This window comes from Myodes glareolus, chromosome 2, assembly GCF_982192425.1.
Source record: "Myodes glareolus chromosome 2, mMyoGla1.1, whole genome shotgun sequence".
In the NCBI taxonomy this organism is placed as follows: domain Eukaryota; kingdom Metazoa; phylum Chordata; class Mammalia; order Rodentia; family Cricetidae; genus Myodes; species Myodes glareolus.
Window position 1 is genome coordinate 109669160 of NC_142027.1, and position 18941 is coordinate 109688100.

Below are 18941 nucleotides of genomic sequence, written 5' to 3' on the forward strand. Positions count from 1 at the left end.
GGGGAGCCACTGTCTCCTTGTAGTTTTGCTAGGTGGTTATCAAGGGCCATGGACCAAAACGGGCCATGTACATCTTCCTTCCTCATTCAGCTCCCCCATCTATACATCTGTCCACTTCCCCACCATCCACCCACCTACCCACCCACCCATCCACCCACTTACCCATCATCCACCCACCCATCCACCCACCCATCCACCCATCCCTATAGCAACCATCCTTCCTCCCATCTGTCTGTCCGTTCATCCATCCTCTGTTATTCCCCAGTGAAGGAATTTGAGCACCAAGCCACAAAGAGAGGGGACAGAGCGCATGCCCACAGTCTCACATGTCAGTGAAGTGGGAGCTTGGCATCACTCAGTCACAGTGACGAGTGGCTATAGAGTGAACTGGAAGGTCTGGAGAGTCACAACACCTCTGATGAGGAAGGAGAGAGGAAGAACAAGGATGCACCTACCAAGGGATGTGTCCCTGCTCAGAGGCATAACCCACCATGAGCAGGGGACTGCTGAGTCTCAGGGACCATCAGGGGCATGTGTCCTTGCACATCCGTGTCCCTGTTCTGCTTCAACAACAGCAACAGCAACAACAACAACACACACAGTCTCATGTAGCCCAGGCTAGCCATGAACTCCTATGTACCCCAGGCTGGCCTCAAACTCTTAACTCTTAATCTTCCTGTCACCACCTCCCAAATACTGAAGACACGGGTGTGCCCATGAGGACACGGGTTTGCCCATCATGCCCAACTTTATTTCCATTTTCACTAAGAGTTTTAATTTTATTTATTTATTGTGGGTGAGGGGTTAGGGGCATGCACATGCCACAGGGCACATTGAAGGCCAGAGGACAACCAGTAGGAGTCGGCTCTCTCCTTGCACGGTGTGGGTCTCAGGGATTGAACTTGGGTCGTCGGGTTTGGTGGCAAGCATGTTTACTTGCTGAGCCATCTTGCCAGCCCATGTATGTTTTTAGTTGTCTAAAAGCACGTGCTGTATTTTTCGTGTATTTTAATTGCATTCAACTCGGAGAGAGAAACAGAGAGAGAGAGATCCTGAGCATGGGAGAAATGTACGGTATTTGTCTTTCTGAGTCTGTTATATTTTGCTTGGCCTGACAATCTCTCTGCAAACGGCGCTCCTCTTGATGGCTGAATAATACTCCGTTGTGTACTTAGGCCCCATTCTTTTTGCCTGTTATCTACCCCCGTCCTTGCTAGCCAGGGCCTGACCTTCCTCCATTTTCTGACTAGGTCCTCTTGCTGGAAGCCGCTGAGCAGCCTTCAGGCCCAGACAATGACCTGCCACCCCCGCAGAGCACCCCGCCAACCTGGAATGAGGACTTCTTGCCAGATGCCATTCCCATTGCTCACCCAGGGCCCCGAAGGAGAAGACCCACAGGTCCAGCTGGTGAGCGGGGCCCACAGGGGAGGAATCCGGCCAGGGAATGAGGTCAGAGTGGGAACCCAGGGCCTCCACACATAGGCCACACCCTGGCCTCCTGGGTCTGATTTGCTCATGTAGTGTGTTGAAACTTGAAGTAATTGCTAAAAAAATGGTGGATTAAGCATAACATCAGGAGTTCACATTCTTCTTAGAATAGTGTAAGATCTGGCCAGGTCTGTGATCCCAGCTACCTGGGAGGCTGAGGCAAGAGGATTATAAGGTTTCTTGTTTTGTTTTGTTTTTTGAGACAGGGTTTCTCTGTGTATCTTTGGCTGTCCTGGAACTCACTCTGTAGACCAAGCTGGCCTCGAACTCATAGAGATCCACCTGCCTCTGCCTCCCGAGTGCTGGGATTAAAGGCATGCGCCACCACTGCTCAGTTTCTATTTCTTTTTCTAATTGAAATAAATCCACAAACATAGAATTCACCGTTTATCCCTTTCACAGTATAACTTGGAGGGTGTAAGTATAACTTGGTGATGGAGAAGTGTCCTGGGTTCAATCCCCAGCACCCTTACGACCAACATAAAGGATCTTCTAAAAGGGTAATCTTAAACTAGCAAGATGGTTCGGCAGGTAAAAGCACTTGCCATCAAGCCTGAGAACCTGAGTTCAGTCCTCCAGCTCCACCTGGTAGAAGGAGAGAATTGAGGATCCGGGCATAGTGTTGCACACTTTTAATCCCAGCACTCGGGAGGCAGAGGCAGACAGATCTCTGTGAGTTGGAAGCTAGCCTGGCCTACAGAGTGAGTTCCAGGACAGCAGGACTGTTTCACAGAGAAACCCTGTCTTGGGGGAAAATCAACTCAAATCAAATAGAACAAAACTTTAGCCAGGTGGTGGTGGCGCACGCCTTTAATCCCAGCACTCGGGAGGCAGAGGCAGGCGGATCTCTGTGAGTTAGAGGCCATCCTGGTCTGGTCTATGAAGTGAGTTCCACAACAGCCAGAGCTGTTACATAGAAACACCCTATCCCAACAAAAGGTGGGGGGGGGGATTATAAACTTAAGGTCTGCCTGAGCCACAGAGTGAATTTAAAACCAGCCTGGGCGGCTTAGCAAAACACTACCCTGTCTCAAAGAATACAAGGGACTGGGGTGTGGCTCAGAGGTAGAGCACCTGCTTATTATGTGTGAGGGTCTGGGGTCATTTCCCAGGATGGCAATAAACAAAAAGAGAAAAGAAAGGTCTGGAAGTATCCAGCTGCTCCTAAGACACGTGGAACCCTGTAGAGCCACTCTGAGCTCCGTTGTCCTGAGCCCAGTCTTCCTGCTCCAGCTTTCTGTGTGCTAGAATGGTAGACCTGGGCCACCATACTCGGCTTCTTGTCAAGAGCGAAAATAAAACGTCCCTTCTATAGATTTCCCCTGGAGGTCCAGGCTCTGCGACCAGGCAGCAGAACGGCGCTGTCATTTGTAGCCGACTCGGTTGCAGTTGTCAGTGCCTGCCTGTCCTGGTGTCTTTCCCGTTGCTGGATGAAACACTCTGAAGAAATAGCGGCTTAGGGGAAGTGAGGGTTTGTTTTCATTTACAGATCAGTCCGTTATTGAAGGAAGTCAGGGAAGGAAGTTGAAGCAAAAACTGTGAAGTGAACTTTAGCCTGCTCACAGTCCTGGCTCACTCCTGGCTCACTCCCAGCTCACTCCTGGCTTACTCCCGGCTCACACTCCCAGCTCACACTCCCAGCTCACACTCCTGGCTCACACTCCCAGCTCACACTCCCGGCTCACACTCCTGGCTCACACTCCCTGCTCACACTCCTGGCTCAGTCCTGGCTCACATTTCCTGCTCACACTCCCAGCTCACTCCCACCTTACACTCCCAGCTCACTCCCTGCTCACACTCCTGGCTCACTCCCAAGTCACTCCTGGCTTACACTTCCTGCTCACACTCCCGGATCATTCCCAGCTCACACTCCCGGCTCACTCCCAGCTCACACTCCCGGCTCACACTCCTGGCTCACTCCCAGGCTCACACTCCCAGCTCACTCCCAGGCTTATGCTTACCTAGCTTTCATATACAGACCAGACCACCTGCCTTGGGATGGCACCACCTCACAGTGTGCTGGGCCTCCTACTTCAGTTGACCTGCAAGACAAACCCCCACAGATGCGCCCCAGGCCAATCTTGTCTAGGCAGTTTCTCAGCTGAGACTGACTTGTCAGGTGACTCAGGCTGTGTGTCAAGTTGATGTTAACGCTGACTAGAACACCTGGCTCGTGCTGGCTTCAGGCTGTTGACTGTGGGGGTGTTTGTGGGGAGGGCAATTAACTAGAAGGTTGACAGGGTCATTGTCTCCACAGGGTTAGTCCCTAGATATTTTCATAACTTCCTGTGTGTCCCCACACAAGGTCCCTAGGAGGATGTCTGTCACCCCCCACCTTATTCCATTGAGACAGGGTCTCTCGCTGAACTTGGATGTAGGCTGGAGGCTCACAAGCCCCCAGTGGTCCCCTCATCTCTAGCACCCCACTCCAATAGTGCTGGGGTTACAGCGGCAGACAGTCAGGCCTGGCTTTATCAAAGCGTGTGAACAGCAGAATTAACAGAGGTAACTGACCCAAGGTCACCCAGTTTGCTGGTGATCCACAGCCCCACAAGACCCCGGGGGCAAGATTTGCTCCTCTTTTTCTCCTTCCAGCGAATCCCAGGATTCACCTCTGAGTTTACACAACTGCCCTTTATCCCATCTCCCCAAGGACACAGGCCCCAAATTTCCTTCGTGGATTGTCTGAAAACTCACTGATGAGCTTGGCTGGGACTTTATCAGAGAAATTGAAGTTCCAGCAATGGCCAGAAGGTGGCAGACACTCCCTACTAATGGTGACTCCTGCCTCCCTGACCTGAGGAAGTCCCCAGCAAGAGGCACTTTTTAGAACACACACACACACACACACACACACACACACACACACACACACACACACACACACACCGCCAGCCCAACTCTTCCTCATGGACCAGGGTCTAATGCACTTTAAATGCTGAGCACCATGAATGACCCTCAGTTGACTTAACTGTGAGATAAAGTTCCTGTCTCCAGACTATCCCTGAACGTTTGATTCTCCTGCCTCTGCTTCTGAAGCGCTGGGATAACTGGACCTGCACCACGGTTGCTCTCAGGCCTCTAGAACATTTCAAGAGGACATGGCAGGAGGCCTGACCCTGCAGACCCTTCAGGGTAGCTTGGGCTCAGCTGCCACAAGTGCTGGACCTTAAGCAAGAAGACAACAAGAACGGATTTGACCTGTGAAAATGAGCTACAGCCTGGCTCTGTAGCCAGGAGCAGGAGGTCACGCCTCTCTGCTGCTCAGTTTACCCACATGTAAAAGGGGAGAACAAACACAGTTATTAGGATCTCAGAAGGGAAAGACAGCTTGTCAACTCTAATGATTGGTACACCCAGGAGGCTGGGGCATGACTCAGTGGTAGAGTCCCTGCCTAGAATCCCCAGTGAGGGACTGGGGTGTGGCTCAGGGGTAGAGCCCCTGCCTAGAATCCCCCAGTGAGCGGCTGGGGTGTGGCTCAGGGGTAGAGCCCCTGACTAGAATCCCCCAGTGAGCGGCTGGGGTGTGGCTCAGGAGTAGAGCCCCTGTCAACAACTCATCTGAGCACATAGTCTATGTGCCCAGAACTGGAGCCTCCATGGCACTCTGAGTCCACAGTGTTCGTCCGTTATTCTCTCCCCCAGGGCCTCCAGGACAGATGGGACCACCAGGGCCTGCAGGGCCCCCAGGTTCCAAAGGTGACCGGGGCCAGACAGGAGAAAAGGGACCAGTGGGACCTCCAGGTAAGGAACCTTTGTCCCCTAGAGTCAGAGACTGTGACTTGCTTTGTACCCGAGCAGGGGTGCCATTTTGTGCACCCTAGTCTTGCTTGTTAGCCCCAAATCCATTGCATTTTTCCTCACCCTCCTCCCTCTCCAATATTGGGGTACTACAGGACAAAATTCCACAAGGGCCTTTGGGGTGGGGTGGGACTGCTAAGGACTAGGGTTTGTTCCAAGCACCCGAAACACCACCCAGGAATCCTATGATCCCCTGCGTGCTGCAGAACCCCAGCCTGTCACTGAGTGCCCAAATGACGCAGGCCAGTCCTCTGCCCTTCAGGGCCTTTGGTTACCCGTCTGTGACGTCACAGAGGTCAGTCTCACCTAAACCCTTTGCTCTGCATTGTAGGTCTCTTGGGGCCACCAGGGCCACGCGGACTTCCTGGAGAGATGGGACGCCCTGGTCCACCAGGCCCTCCTGGCCCAGCAGGAAGTCCCAGCCTCTTGCCAAACAGCCCCCAAGGCGTCCTCTATTCCCTGCAACCACCCACAGATAAGGAGAGTAAGTGCTGGGTGCCGGATTGGGAGGGACCGGGTAAGCTAAGTTGTCTGTCTGGGAAAACTAGATTTTCCCTAGGGATCCCAGAGAAGCTGAGAGCCCACCATGGTGGGGATCAGCCGGGAATTGAGACTTTGTTCTGAAGGAGGATTGCCTGAGAAAATGGCATTGTGTCCAACCCTGCTCTTGCCCTCAAGGCTCATCTTGCTGGGTCTGACATATTCCACTTGCAACTGCAATTGGCTATATTAGCTGGCAAGGCAAACACACATCAGATACCCCTTGTCACATTTCCTGCCAAGGGCCTCCTCACAATGAGACACTCAACAGTGTTTACTGAACACAAAATGTAATGAAACACATCAACGTGGTCTCTCGGGGACCTCAGTGTGGCTGTGAGCCACTGAGTACAAAACATAACTGTTTATGAGGACACAGCCCATAAGGGTCAAAGATTCCAAGGGACGTGGAGGAGGGTTAGAGTCTGTCACGCTGAAAGGAGCAGCAATTTTAATTAGTGATCAAATACTAACCCAAAACATAACCCTAACTATATCCCTATCCCTAATCCAAATGCTAACCCTAGCCCTAATGCTAACCCTAACCCCAAACCTAAACCTAGCCCTGGGGTTATTTTAAAATCTTCGAGAAGCTGGCATGGTATCACAACCCAAGTTCCAGCTCTCAGGAAGCTGAGGCAGGACAATTACTGCTAGTTTTAGTAGGTATGTATCCCAATCTGGGATACAAAACAAACCCAAGGCCTGTCTAAGCTACACAGGGAAACCCTGTCTCAAAAGAAAAAGATCAAAGTGTATTTTAAAAAAAATTAGGACTGGGGCACATGGCTCAGTGATCGAGCTCCTGCCTAGAATCCCCCAGTGAGGGGCTGGGGTGTGGTCAGTGGTAGAGCTCCTGCCTAGAATCCCCCAGTGAGGGGCTGGGGTGTGGTCAGTGGTAGAGCACCTGCCAAGAATCCCCCAGTGAGGGGCTGGGGTGTGGCTCAGTGGTAGAGCACCTGCCTAGACTCCCCCAGTGAGGGGCTGGGGTGTGGTCAGTGGTAGAGCACCTGTGTAGTATGCATGAGACGTGGGACTCACTCTCCAGTACCACATAAATAAATAAACAATTGCGTCAAAAGAAGAGTAAACTAAAGTAAGCTTAATATATTTATTTTTCAGTAGGGGCACGCCATAGTTCATGTGTAGAGGTCATAGGACGGACCACTTGTAGAAGTCAGTTCTTTCCACCTACCTTGAAGGTCCTGGGTATCAAACTCTGGCTGTCAGGCTTGGTGGCAGATGCCTTTACCCTCTGAGCCATCTTGCCAGTTCCCCAAGTGAAATCCCGAAAAAGAGGAAGGGTAGGTGCCGTGACTGACAGTATGGGTCCGAGTTCATGTTAGCTGTCACAGTAATGGAGGAGGAGAGATCCCTGTTCATCCCCCCACACACACACACATAACACAAACCTCACCTCGGCACTGATAACTTCCTGAGTCCAGGCCTCAGTTTCCCCAGTTGTAAAGCCAGGTGGCCATGCTCCCTAAGGGAGCCACTCTGGAGGTTGAAACACACAGTCCCTGAGTGCTTACAGTCAAAGTTGGGCTTGTCCCCAAGGTCAGATGGGAGTCTAGGTGTATTCAGAGGGTCCCAGGTAGGGCAGAAGCCAGTTCCGACTTTCGTCTGTAGCCCGGGCTTCCCTGAAGAAATGACCCTACTTAGGGAACAGGTAGATGTGTTGAGGAGCAGGTAATGATCATAATGACCACTTAAATATACCCATAAGCCATGAGGAGCCCAACAGAGGGTCCACCCTGATGTACATGTATGCATGCATGCGTGTGTACATGCGTGAACATGTGTGTGTGCTATGTATGTGTTTGTGCAGGTGTGTACCTGTGTGTGTAAAGAGCAATGGTTGAGCTGAGTGCCTCCCACCATTGCTCTCCATGTTATTATTTGAGACAGGGTCTCCCACTGAACCTGGAGCGTGCTGATTGGGTGGTCAACAAAGCTGGTGTTTCCAGGCCCCAGTGTTGAGATTGCAGGCAGGCGCTACCACTCCCAGCTTTTATGTGGACACTGGGGATTCAAACTTAGGTCTTCAAGCTTGTGTGACAAGTGCTTTAACCACTGATCCACCACCCCACCCCTAACCCTGACTGCTTCTGAACAATAAATGTAGTGTGTCCATTCACACACAGGGTGAGGGTGCTGGACTCAGCTCTGGGGAGCCCACTAACCCCTCAGACTTGGCCTCCAGATTGGCCACCTTCACCCCACCTGATCACTGATCATGTGACTCTGTCTGCAGATGGAGACTCCCAGCTGAACCCTGCTGTCGTTGACACAGTGCTGACAGGTGTCCCAGGTCCCCGGGGTCCCCCTGGCCCCCCTGGTGAGTGAATTGAACATTCCTTCTTGGGCTTGTCCTGAACACAAAGGTCTTTTTTCTACTTTATCTATTTATTTGTTGAGATGGGGTAGCATGTAGCCCAGGCTGGCCTCTCATTCTCTGTGTGACCAAAGATAACCCATGACTTCCAATCCTCCTGCCTCTAGCTCCCAAGTTCTGGGATTGCTGTAGTAGTCCCACTCCACCTGGTTTGTGTTATGCTAGGAACCCAACCAGTCAAGCACACTACCTAGCTTCATCCTTAGTACTGAGCCCAGGGTTCTTGGGGCAACTGAAGGGCAGTTGGGCGGTCTATGCCCCATCCTTCACAGACCCTCTGTGTACACAGAGGCACATGTGTGTGCCCCCAAGGGTTCCATAAGTGGACAGACAAGCAATGCAAGTGGCCACTGCCTCCCTGCTCCCCTCTGTTCTAGGAACAGGGGCTATGGCTCAGCGGGGGAATGGGAGTGTGGCTCAATGGTACAGTCACTGCTCAACATGCACAAGGATCTGAGTTCCCTCCCCACGCTTCTGTAAAACGAAAGAAAGCAATGGTGAGAGACAGATTTGGAAAGAAGATGAATGAGTCCATACAGAAGGTTATATTTGAGAGCGGTGAGGCACCCGATTCATGGGGGTACTCAGGACTTCTGGGTGACATGCCACACCTCTGCCCTGTTTGGGATACAAGGACAGCACTTGTTTTATAACTAGACTGTGATCTGGGACGTCTGCTCCTGAGAGTGGCCACATTGGCACACTCTGGTTAGGGCTCCATGAGGCTTGGGATGTGCAAGTCTGTGGGGGGAGATAGGCATGGAGCCCATGATGGCCATGAACGGGGGCTGTCTCACACCGAAGATATGTGGAGAATAAAGGGGAGAAGTCCTGGGGTTCCTCTTAGCCAGTGCTGCTTAAGAGAACCAGGAAAGAATAATAGGGAGCTTGCTCATCAATCGATGAAAAGAAACTGCAACAGTGGAACTTTCTGGAAGGGTATCTGTGGGGTAAGGATGAAGAGGGCCTGACTTGGGACTTGGGAGTGTTGTAGTTTCTAGCCAGTTGCTCTGACCAACACCATGCATGACCAAAAGCAGCTTAGGGGAGGACAAGTTTATTTCAATTTACAGAACACAGTCTGTCATTGAAGGAAGCCAGGGCAGGAACCTGAGGCCGCAACCATGGAAGAATGCTACTTAATGGCTCCCTCACAGGTTCAGGCTTGCGCAACAGGGACCACCCACCTAGGGGGCGGTGCTACCCACAATAGGCTTGGTTCTCCTACATCAACTAACACTCAAGACAATCTCCTAGACATGCCCACATGCCTTTCTAATTTGGGCAGTCCCTCAATTGGGGCATCTCCTCTCAGATGATTCTCAAGATGACTGTCAAGTTAGCAAGTCTATTAAAAATCGGGGTGGGGGGGTGATTCCAGAGACTCCGACAGAGTATTTCTAAGTATGAGATCTTAATGGGCAGGGTGAATGCTCATGGTAACCAAGGCAAAATGGGTGGGGCTTCAGAGGGGCTGGTTCTAGGTTTCCAGATTGGCAGAAGACTGACAGACTGGGCTGGGACATTGTGAATGAGCTCCCTCCTCAGTCTCCAGGTCTCAGGATTGGGGTGACCAGGTGGATTAGGAAGGGAAGGAGATGGGTGGATGGAGGTGGGCCTCTGAGAACTGAGGGTGGGAGGGGTATGGAGAATCTGAGTCTTTTCTGATATTCATTCATCAAATATTCATTTGCTACCAGTGGGCAGGGGGATGACCCAGGGCAAAGTCAGAATGCTGGGGATGTTCTTGTTCAGATCCGATAGGGGAGCAGTGAGGTTTTCTGTCCTTAAGTGTTCACCAACGACTCTACCCACAGGTCCCCCAGGACCACATGGTCCTCCAGGACCTCCAGGAGCGCCTGGATCCCAGGTAAGGAGTCAGCCATTTCTAGTGTAGTATAGGGGATAGCCCGCAGCGTTAACGTCCCAGGAGATGCAACTCCCATTCTTTTGATGAGCTCAGTCCCAGAGAGCTTAGATGTTGCTGGAAGCCACATAGCCATTCTCAGCAGGTCACCCAGTGATGCCTGAACCCTTGTTTCTACCTGGAGATCACCTATTGGAGAGGAAGCAAGGCCCTAAGCCTAGAATTGCTCTGCCTCTCCAGCCATATGGTCCATCAGTTTAGAGAAGGAAGTACAAGTGCTGGTGCCCTGATCTAGGGACAAGGCTGGTAGTGAAAGCAGAGTGGGTGTGAGACCAGGTGAGGTGTCTGGGTCTTATCTGTGGAGCTCTGTGAAGGTTTCTGTCATATAGATGGAACTGATTGAGCTGGGAGTGATTTCTTATGCAATTGTTTGCATTTCTAGAAGGTCCCTCTGGCTCACCACATGAGTGTGGGAGCTAGGGTTCCAACTTGGTGAAAGGTTGAAGAGTACATTGTGATCATCTGGGTGCCAGGATACAGTTCCATATTTACGTTCTGGGTTCAGCACATATAAACGCTGGGTCAGCACATGTAAGGCTATTTCTGCCTTAGCCACTTGTAGGTTTTTCTGCCCAAGTGCCAAGTCACCTGTTTCCCTCCTCTGCTTAATACTCATGCTTGGCATTGATTTACTGTATAAGAGATTAGATCAAAAGCTTGCCCAAGATTCAATGTCAGACTTCTGCTGTGGCTGAGTTGCAGATACAGTCAGGTCCCAAGTTTGAACTTCTAGCTTCCTCTTCTGCTGGTTCCCAGTATAGGTGGGACCAGAGGCAGAAAACACCAAAGGCAGGAGAGCCCCACTGACCTTTTATTCCAGGGATTGATAGGGGAGTGGGTTGTGGCAAGGTCATCTGTAAGTATGGGCTGGGCACTGGGAAATGGGGAGCCATGTCTGTGCTCAACCCCATAGTGTCCCTAAACATAGGCTTGTCTATCCAATCTAGGAGATGAATTGGAGGGCAAGAATCAGGTACAGTCCGAGCTGCCACAACAGAAAAGGGGTGACTTGGAGGTCACCCGGGACTCCTTCCAGGGAGTGTGGCAAGAGTGGAAATAGCCTTGAGTTTGAACTTGTCCTGGGAAGGTCTAGTCACAGCTTACCTGGATTAATATACCAAGTCGTCTGGAGTTTTATATTAATATTGTGTAGCATAAGGCCATAGATTCATAATCTGTGTGCCTGGGAAGATCTCTTTGGTTCTCTGGACCTCCCAGAGTCTGGTGCTCAGACAGCTGGCCTCCATGACCCTTCTCAAACACAAGAATTTATGGGTCTCAGCTTCAGTCTCCAAGGCCAAAGAGACTGATGTTCAAGCCTGATATCAGGGTCAGGGGGTGGAGGATGGTCTCTGCTGAATACCTACTGTGTGCTGATACATACAGTATTAGGGAGTAGCTTTCATCATGTATTGAAGCCTCACTACCTGTTATCCAGACTACACTTTATTATACTGATTTATCAGAACTGGCAGGTGATGCTCAGAGAGATTAAATGATTTCCCCAAAGTCACACAGCTACGCAATAGTACATCTGGAATTTTGGACTCAGGAGTGTCAGCCTCCAAAACTTACCTTCTCCTGTGCCTCTGCCTTGTGAAAAAAATGGCAGCAACAGCTTTGACAACACTTCTAGAACCCAGGCTAGTTTAAGCTCCTGCTCAGTGTTAATCTACTCCATCCCCTTTATAGCAGTAAGATGGGTATCATTATTAATCATCTTTAGAGGTGAGCAATGGAGGCACAGAGAGGTTAAGCAACCCTCTCAAAGTCACAAAGTAGTCATTGGCCATGCATATGCCATGCTATGAGGCTAGTCTTACTGGTTCCATTTTATAGACAGAGAAACAGAGCCCAGAAGCAAAGGCGATTTAATGAACACCCACAAGAGCTAACACATGAGTTCCCCAAGTCCCCCATTTCAGATCCAATACATGTCTCTATGATGGGTTGTACATGTAATGTCCTGATGTCTGCCCTCCCTCCCTTGTCTCACCCCAGACCATCTGTCTTCAGTCTCTGCATGTCACCCAATATCTTGACCATGAGACTTGCTTCCTAGGGTGAGCCCAGTGTGAAGGAAGGAGAAGAGGACAAAGCCGCCGCTGCAGAGGTAACTGTGCCTGTTGGCAGCGTCTTCTGTTGTGGGTGGAATTTTCCATCCTGTCAGCCAGCTCCCAAATAATCACACAGAGACTTATTAATTATACATGTTGGGCTGATGGCTTAGGCTTGTTACTAACTAGTTTTTACTGCTTAAATTAACCTATACTTCTTATCTACATTCTACCATGTTCTGGTGGTACCTTTTTTCAGCCCAGCATGTTCATTTTTCTTCTTCCTGTGTCTCCTTGCGACTCTGCCCTTCTTCATCCCAGCATTCTCTCAGTCTGATCTCCTGCCTAACCACCTAACCAACTGGCTTAGCTATTGGCCAGTTGGCTCTTTATTAAACCAATTATAGCAACACATCTTCACAGTGTACAAAAGGATTATTCCACAGCATCCTGTATGAGAGGTGAAAGCTGGGTGCCCTGAGGCAAGCCCTGAGCTGGGTACTGGCTGCTGAGGACAGAGTCTCTCTTAGTCCTCAGGTAATTCCCAGCCCAACAAGGTGCCGGTGTGAACACTCTTGCAACTGTGGGCGTGCCGCGGCTGCAGCAACTGACCCTGGGGTCTGGCATGGGAGGAATCTTCTCAGGAGTGGCTGGTGGGGGACCACAATTCTGTGAGGAAGACACTGCCCCTTTTCAAATCTCAGGTTACAAAGAGCAGCTGCCACCGTGACTTGGAGGATGCGGGCTGGTGGATGTGAAGCGCGACAGGTGGAGGAAGGGGCTTCAACTTCAGATCCTAATGAGGGAGGATGGGAACAAGAAAAGCCTGGGGCAAGCAAGTGAAAACTGGGACGCGAGCTTGGAGGTTGAGAAGAAGGAACTAGGGTGCTGGGGTCCCCATGGGAAGCTGTAAAAGCAGGGCTGGGAATGTGGCTCAGTTGGTAGAGTACTTGCCCATCACGGATGAAGTTCAAGGTTGTCCTCAGCCAGCATGAGGGACCTTGGGAGATGGAGGTCCAGTGGGGGTGGGGATCAAAAAACAAATAAATGACAACAGCAAAAATCGGCTGGGAATGGAAGTGCCTGCTGAGGGCTTCCTGTAAGTGTGCAAGGGGTGAGCTGGGGGAGTGTGAGCAGGGTAGAGGAGGCCTGGACTGTGGGAGTGAGGTTGAACCAGGGTATGGGGAGTGTGATAGGAGCTTTGGGAAATTCTTGCTCTATGTAAGGAATGGGAGATCCTGGTGTTCAGGAGGCTGAGACAGAAAAGACATGGGTTCAAGGCTAGCCTGGGCTACATAATGAGCCCCTGTCTAAAAAACAACCACAATGAAACAAAGCACACGATGAAGGGAAGAAAAAGGGAAATCAAATGAGAGAGGAAGAGGCAGAAAGATGGGAGAAGGGGGAAGAGGAGAGGGAGAGAGGTCAGGGGAAGGACAGGGAGAAAAGGGGAAAGGAAAAGAAAGAGGAAGGAAGTGGAAGGGAGGGAAGGAAGGGGGAGGAAGGAGAGGGGAGGAAGAGGAGGAGAGAGGAATGATGGGGAGAAAAGAAAGGGGAAAAAGAAAGGGGAAGGAAGGAGGAAAGAGGAAGGAGGGGAGGGGAAGGGAGGGAAAGAAGGATATCTTGTCTGGAACTCAGAGAAACCCTGAAGACCCTATCCCCCACCCAGAGCCCCTCCCCGGCTAAGAGACATGGACCCTGCCCATAGCTGCCTTCTGTTTCCTACTGGGGACTTCACTCTTAGCAACCAGTGAATTCTCTTTGACTCCTCTCTGACTCTGAGTGGGATAGCAGATCTGCCGTGTTCCACAGGCAGAGCCACACATCCGCCCGGACTCCAGCTCAGGAGTGACAGCCTTGCCCTTGGCCACCTGGTTTGCCGTGGCCTTGGTGCCCGTCTTCTCAAAGGGCAGCAGCTTACCTTGGTACGGTCAGGTATCTCCACACGCAAAGCCACGTGGAATGAAGTTCTGGATATGTGCTTGGCACTAGCTCCTACCAGCACTCTGGGGAGGCTTGACTGTTTCTAGTCTCTTTCTGGCTTGACTCAGCCTGCTCCACAACGCTGATTTGGCCAACGCTCTCAGGTGGACAGTCCAGGCAGACGCTGTCATTTTCTCCACCCGTAGGCCCTGAGTTGAGAGCTCTCACCTTTTGGGTGCCCTAGTTAGAGTTCTGTTGCTGCGATAAACATTGTGACCGAAGTGACTCGGGGAGGAAAGGGTTCGTTTGGATTTCGGGTTACAGTCCGTCATCGGGGAAGCCAAATCTTGCAAGAGTTCTTCATATTTCCGGGTTAAAAGCCATCCAATAGTGAGTCCAATATTTGCAAAAGTTTTCTCTCATTTTATGAGTTTTCATTTTGACAGCATCCCTCGTGGGGGAAGAACATCTCATTTAAGGCACTTGATTTGTCTTTGTTCCCAGTCATTGTTTGTATGTTACGTGCTACATCAAAGAAGCCACCACCTAACCCAAGGTTACAATTACCGACACCTACATTTCCTTCTAAAGGCTTTATGGCTCGGGCTCTTGCATTTAGTTGCATGACCTTTCTGAGATGATCTTTTATGTGGTGGGATGCAGAGGGCTGCTGGAGCTGCAGCCGTGGCTCCTGAGAACACGTGAGGAGTCCGAGCTGGACAGACGGCTCGGCCGTTAATACCCGCTGCTTGTCTGTTTGCTTTCTTCTGCTGAGATAAACGACGTGACCGAAAGCGGTGTGGAGAGGAAAGGGGTGTCTCAGCTTGCAGGTTACAGTCTGTCATCAGGGGAAGTCAAGGCAGAGACTCAAGGCAGGAAGCTGGAGGCAGGAACTGACACAGAAGCCATGGAGGAGTGCTGCTTAAGGGCTTGCTTCCTGTGGATTCCTCAGCTGGCTTTCTGATACGGTCCAGGGCCACCTGCCCAGGGGATGGCGCCACCCACAGTGGACTGTGCCCTCCCACATCGATCAGAAATCAAGAAAATGCCCTATGGATTGGCCTAGAAGCCAGTCTGATGGAGGCATTGTCTCAACTGAGGGTACTTTTTCCAGATAGCTCTATCTTGTGTCAAACTGACAAACAAAATCATAATAGGGCACGCTGGGAAGGAGCCCTTAGAAAACCACGGCAGGAGAAGAACCTAGGCTTGAGCCCATTGGGTCTAGAGTTGAAGCCCTGTGCTGTGTCACTATGGGGATGCTGGCTGACTGGGTTTTGGGTTGGCCGTTGGTGAACCCTGTTTGGAGCACCAGCCTGGGACGCAGCTGGTGCTTGGCTCCGATGTCTGTTTGTAGTGGTGTGGACATTGCAGAAGAGGCAGGGCTGTGAGGACTGTCCACTGTGTCTGTATAGCCTCTGCTCCTGTCCCACCCCAGCCTGACTGAGACCCTGAACTTGGCTTTTCATCCGCACCAGGGTGAGGGTGTGCAGCAGCTTCGAGAAGCCCTGAAGATCCTGGCAGAGAGGGTCCTCATCCTGGAACACATGATTGGGGTCCACGGTGAGTAGCAACGAGGCCTCCCACTTTCCCATGACCTACTGACCTCGTGGGGGCTGCTAAAGCGGTGTGCTCCCCTGCTTCAGGAACTCCACCGTGTTATTGCTAGATGGCCTGCACTAAACCCCTGTGATCCTGTTCCTCATCTGCTCAAGGACATTCTGTGTCAAAACCCCACTCCCTGGCATCACGGGGATGACCAGCCACACCTACACAAGCCGGGCTGCTTCCCATCTCTATGGCTTGCCCAGGCCAGTCCCTCCACCTGCTGACCGCTGACCACTGACCACATCAGAATGTGGTGAAGCTGTCCTGCGTCCTCCTCTTTGTCCCAATTGTCCTTGTCACCATGGAAAGAGTCCCCCCCCCCCGCATCTTCCCGATACCCTGGGGAGTCCTTATCTAAGCTGGGGGTGACTGGTTCCTCTGCAGAGTCTGGAGCTCAGGCCACTTGCTATGGGTTAAAGAATAAGTGGGCAGGTGAATCGAGAGGTAGTGACCGGAGGACCAAACGGACAGGAGGGTGACTAGGAGGAAGAGTGGATGGGAGAAAGGGGAGGGGGGGTGGATGAACGGATGGATGCGGGCATGAGTAGGTGGGTGAAAGGGTGCACAGGGGGTGAGCACGTGAATGAATGGGAAAGTGAATGAGCCTGACTCCAGGGGTGAATGAGTGGGAAAGAAGATGAATGGGTGGGGGAAGTTGAATGGGGAAGTGTATGTATGAATGGGTGAGTAAATTAATAGGTGAATGCGTGTGTATGCTGCTGAATGAACACATCAGTGAGTGCATTAGTGAATGAGTGAATGTGTTAGTGAATGAGTGAGCGAGGCCTACTTGCCTCCTCTCACTGGACTTGCCCAGGCTCTGGGGACAGAGGCCACTGGGTACACTGAGGCTGTCTTGAACACCCCTGCTGCCCTCCTTCCAGATCCCCTGGCCTCCCCTGAAGGAGGCTCTGGGCAGGACGCGGCCCTGAGAGCCAATCTCAAGATGAAGCGGGGAGGCCCTCAACCTGATGGCATCCTGGCTGCCCTGCTGGGCCCTGATCCTGCACAAAAGAGCGTGGACCGGGCTGGCGACAGGAAGTAAGAACAAGCCCAGCCCTGGGGCTCAACAGCTGCCGCATCCTGAAGATGTCCCATGTGGGGCTGGGCATCAGGCAGGGACGATTGTGAAAGGCATTGGGAGCCTGGAGTCTGTGGGGACAGATGATGCCTCCAAGGGGCAAGGCCCAGCGCAGACTAGCACCCTGCCCTCCCACTCCCGGCTGGAGACGGGGTCTGGGTGGGCTGGATGGCAGGCAGGAGAATAATCACGATTCTCAATGGCTGAACCCCAGCTCCCTTAGGGGCCAGGGCCAGCCGAGGTGCTTTCCCTATACTGTCTCATTTAACCCTTAAAAGGTAGGTCTGTAATCCCCACTCAGCGTGGGGACCGAGGTGTGGAGAGTCCACGTGACCAGATCCTGGATATCAGTGGGGGCAGGTATGGTCTCCTAACCCAGGCCTCACTGTTGCCGAAGCCATGACTTAGGACCCTGGCTAGTTTCTTCCCCTCTTCATGAGTTATGTGGTCCAGGGCACTCCTGAGGCAGCGGGGCTGCTGGGAGGCAGGGCCACCTGAGGAGACATGGAGCACTACAGGACTTTGGACCTGCCCCTCTTCTTCCGGTCTCTTCCTAGATCTGGGGACAAGGGCCAGCTTCCAAGGGGACTTGGGGACCAAGAGGTAGGGTCTTTGGGGCTGAGAGAAGGAAAGGCTTTTGGATCTGATTGGCAGTGCTCCCTCCTGTCTCCCAGGCTTGCTGAGCCCACTGGCCCTCTCCTATTCTCCCCCATGGAGAAGGAGAGAGCATTTAATGGGACTGTCCAGCCAGGGTAGGGCCTACAGCCTCCATCTCTGTCAGTCTTTCATGGAAGTCTCTAGAGCCTTCTGCTTGGTTGGAACACAAGCCCATGTCCCCTTGACCGAGAATCCAACTGCCCATGTCCTAGGCTCGCTAGAGGCCATGCCTTGGGGCTGGGGTCCTAGCAGAGCTGGTCCACAATGCTGAAGGCCTCTCTGGCTTGTGCTTGGCTTCTTATGACCCACCTATCCTGGTGCTCCTCTCACCGGGCCACAACCCCTTGTACTCAGCGCAGAAAGGCCTGGAACCACCCTCAGGTATGTCTCCCTGCCTGGCAGGAGTGACCATCCCTAAAGATCTTGGTGCTTATGCAAGGCTGTGACCTTGTCCCCCTGGGCCCTGTTGGTTATTCCTGGGCTCTTCTCTGTCCCTACCAAGAGGTGATCTGAGACCTGTGATGTTATTTCAAATAAAGGTGCTCTCCCCACTGTGGCCTTCCTGTGACTTGGCAGCTGTCGGGAGGCTGGACCTTCACCCAGCCAGAGAATTGATGAACAACTGTATCCAGCTCTGGGGTGACTTTAAGGTTTCTGGAGCAAAGAAACCCAAGAATTCAGCTAGAAGAGGAAAGGAACCTCTCAAAAATAGCTGTTTGGAGTACTTGAGATGGCTTTGTGGATAAAAGCACTTGCCACCATGCCTGGTGACTTGAGCGCAATTCCCAGGACCCACATGGCAGGAGAGAACTGGCCCCTGCAAGTTATCCTCTGACCTCCACGTGTGCGCCCCTACACACAAATGAATAAATGTAGCTATATTTTTAAGATGGGGCTGGAGAGATGTCTCAGTACCTAAGAAGACTTTCTGTCCTTGCAAGAGGATCCAAGGTCCATGTGTGGGACCCACATTGGGCAGTTCACAACCATCTGAAACTCCAGCTCTAGGGTATCCAGTGCCCTCTTCTGGCCTCTGCAGTTAGTCACACACACATGTGCACACACAAACACTCGGATGCACATGAGTACACATAAATTAAAAATTTTAAAAGAGAAAAAGTTGGCCACTCTTTTCAGCAAGGCTGAGTTTGAACTAAACTAGGGAACCAGCCCTGCAAGGCAGAGAGTTGTAGTTTTGGTTTAGAGACAGGATCTCCCTAAGAAGACCTGGCTGGCCGGAGTCTGACTATGTAGAGCAGACTGGCTTTGAACTCACAGATTTCCGCCTGCCTCTGCATCCCAAGTGCTGGGATTAATGGCATGCACCACCAGGCCAGTAGGACAAGGCAGAGGGTTAAACTGAGGGACGCCAAGTGGCGCATGACGTGATGGAGGGGGAATATGTATAATTAACGCCTACTTCCCAACTGGGACACATCAGCAGCCTAAAGAATGATTCAG

At 51.8% G+C, this 18941-nt stretch overlaps 1 protein-coding gene across 2 annotated transcripts in view; it reads left to right on the forward strand.

Moving 5' to 3' along the window:
• Nucleotides 1–17669, forward strand: part of Col26a1 (collagen type XXVI alpha 1 chain) — a 137562-nt gene extending 119893 nt beyond the window's left edge. For both annotated transcript variants that reach the window (XM_087903513.1, XM_087903514.1), the window contains exons 5-12: nt 1251–1407; nt 5134–5232; nt 5621–5773; nt 8087–8170; nt 10045–10097; nt 12217–12267; nt 15613–15697; nt 16627–17669. In XM_087903513.1, the coding sequence (XP_087759639.1) occupies nt 1251–1407; nt 5134–5232; nt 5621–5773; nt 8087–8170; nt 10045–10097; nt 12217–12267; nt 15613–15697; nt 16627–16787 (843 nt within the window). In that variant the 3' untranslated portion in view covers nt 16788–17669. The remainder of the gene's footprint in view (nt 1–1250; nt 1408–5133; nt 5233–5620; nt 5774–8086; nt 8171–10044; nt 10098–12216; nt 12268–15612; nt 15698–16626) is intronic.
• Nucleotides 17670–18941: the final 1272 nt, after the last annotated feature.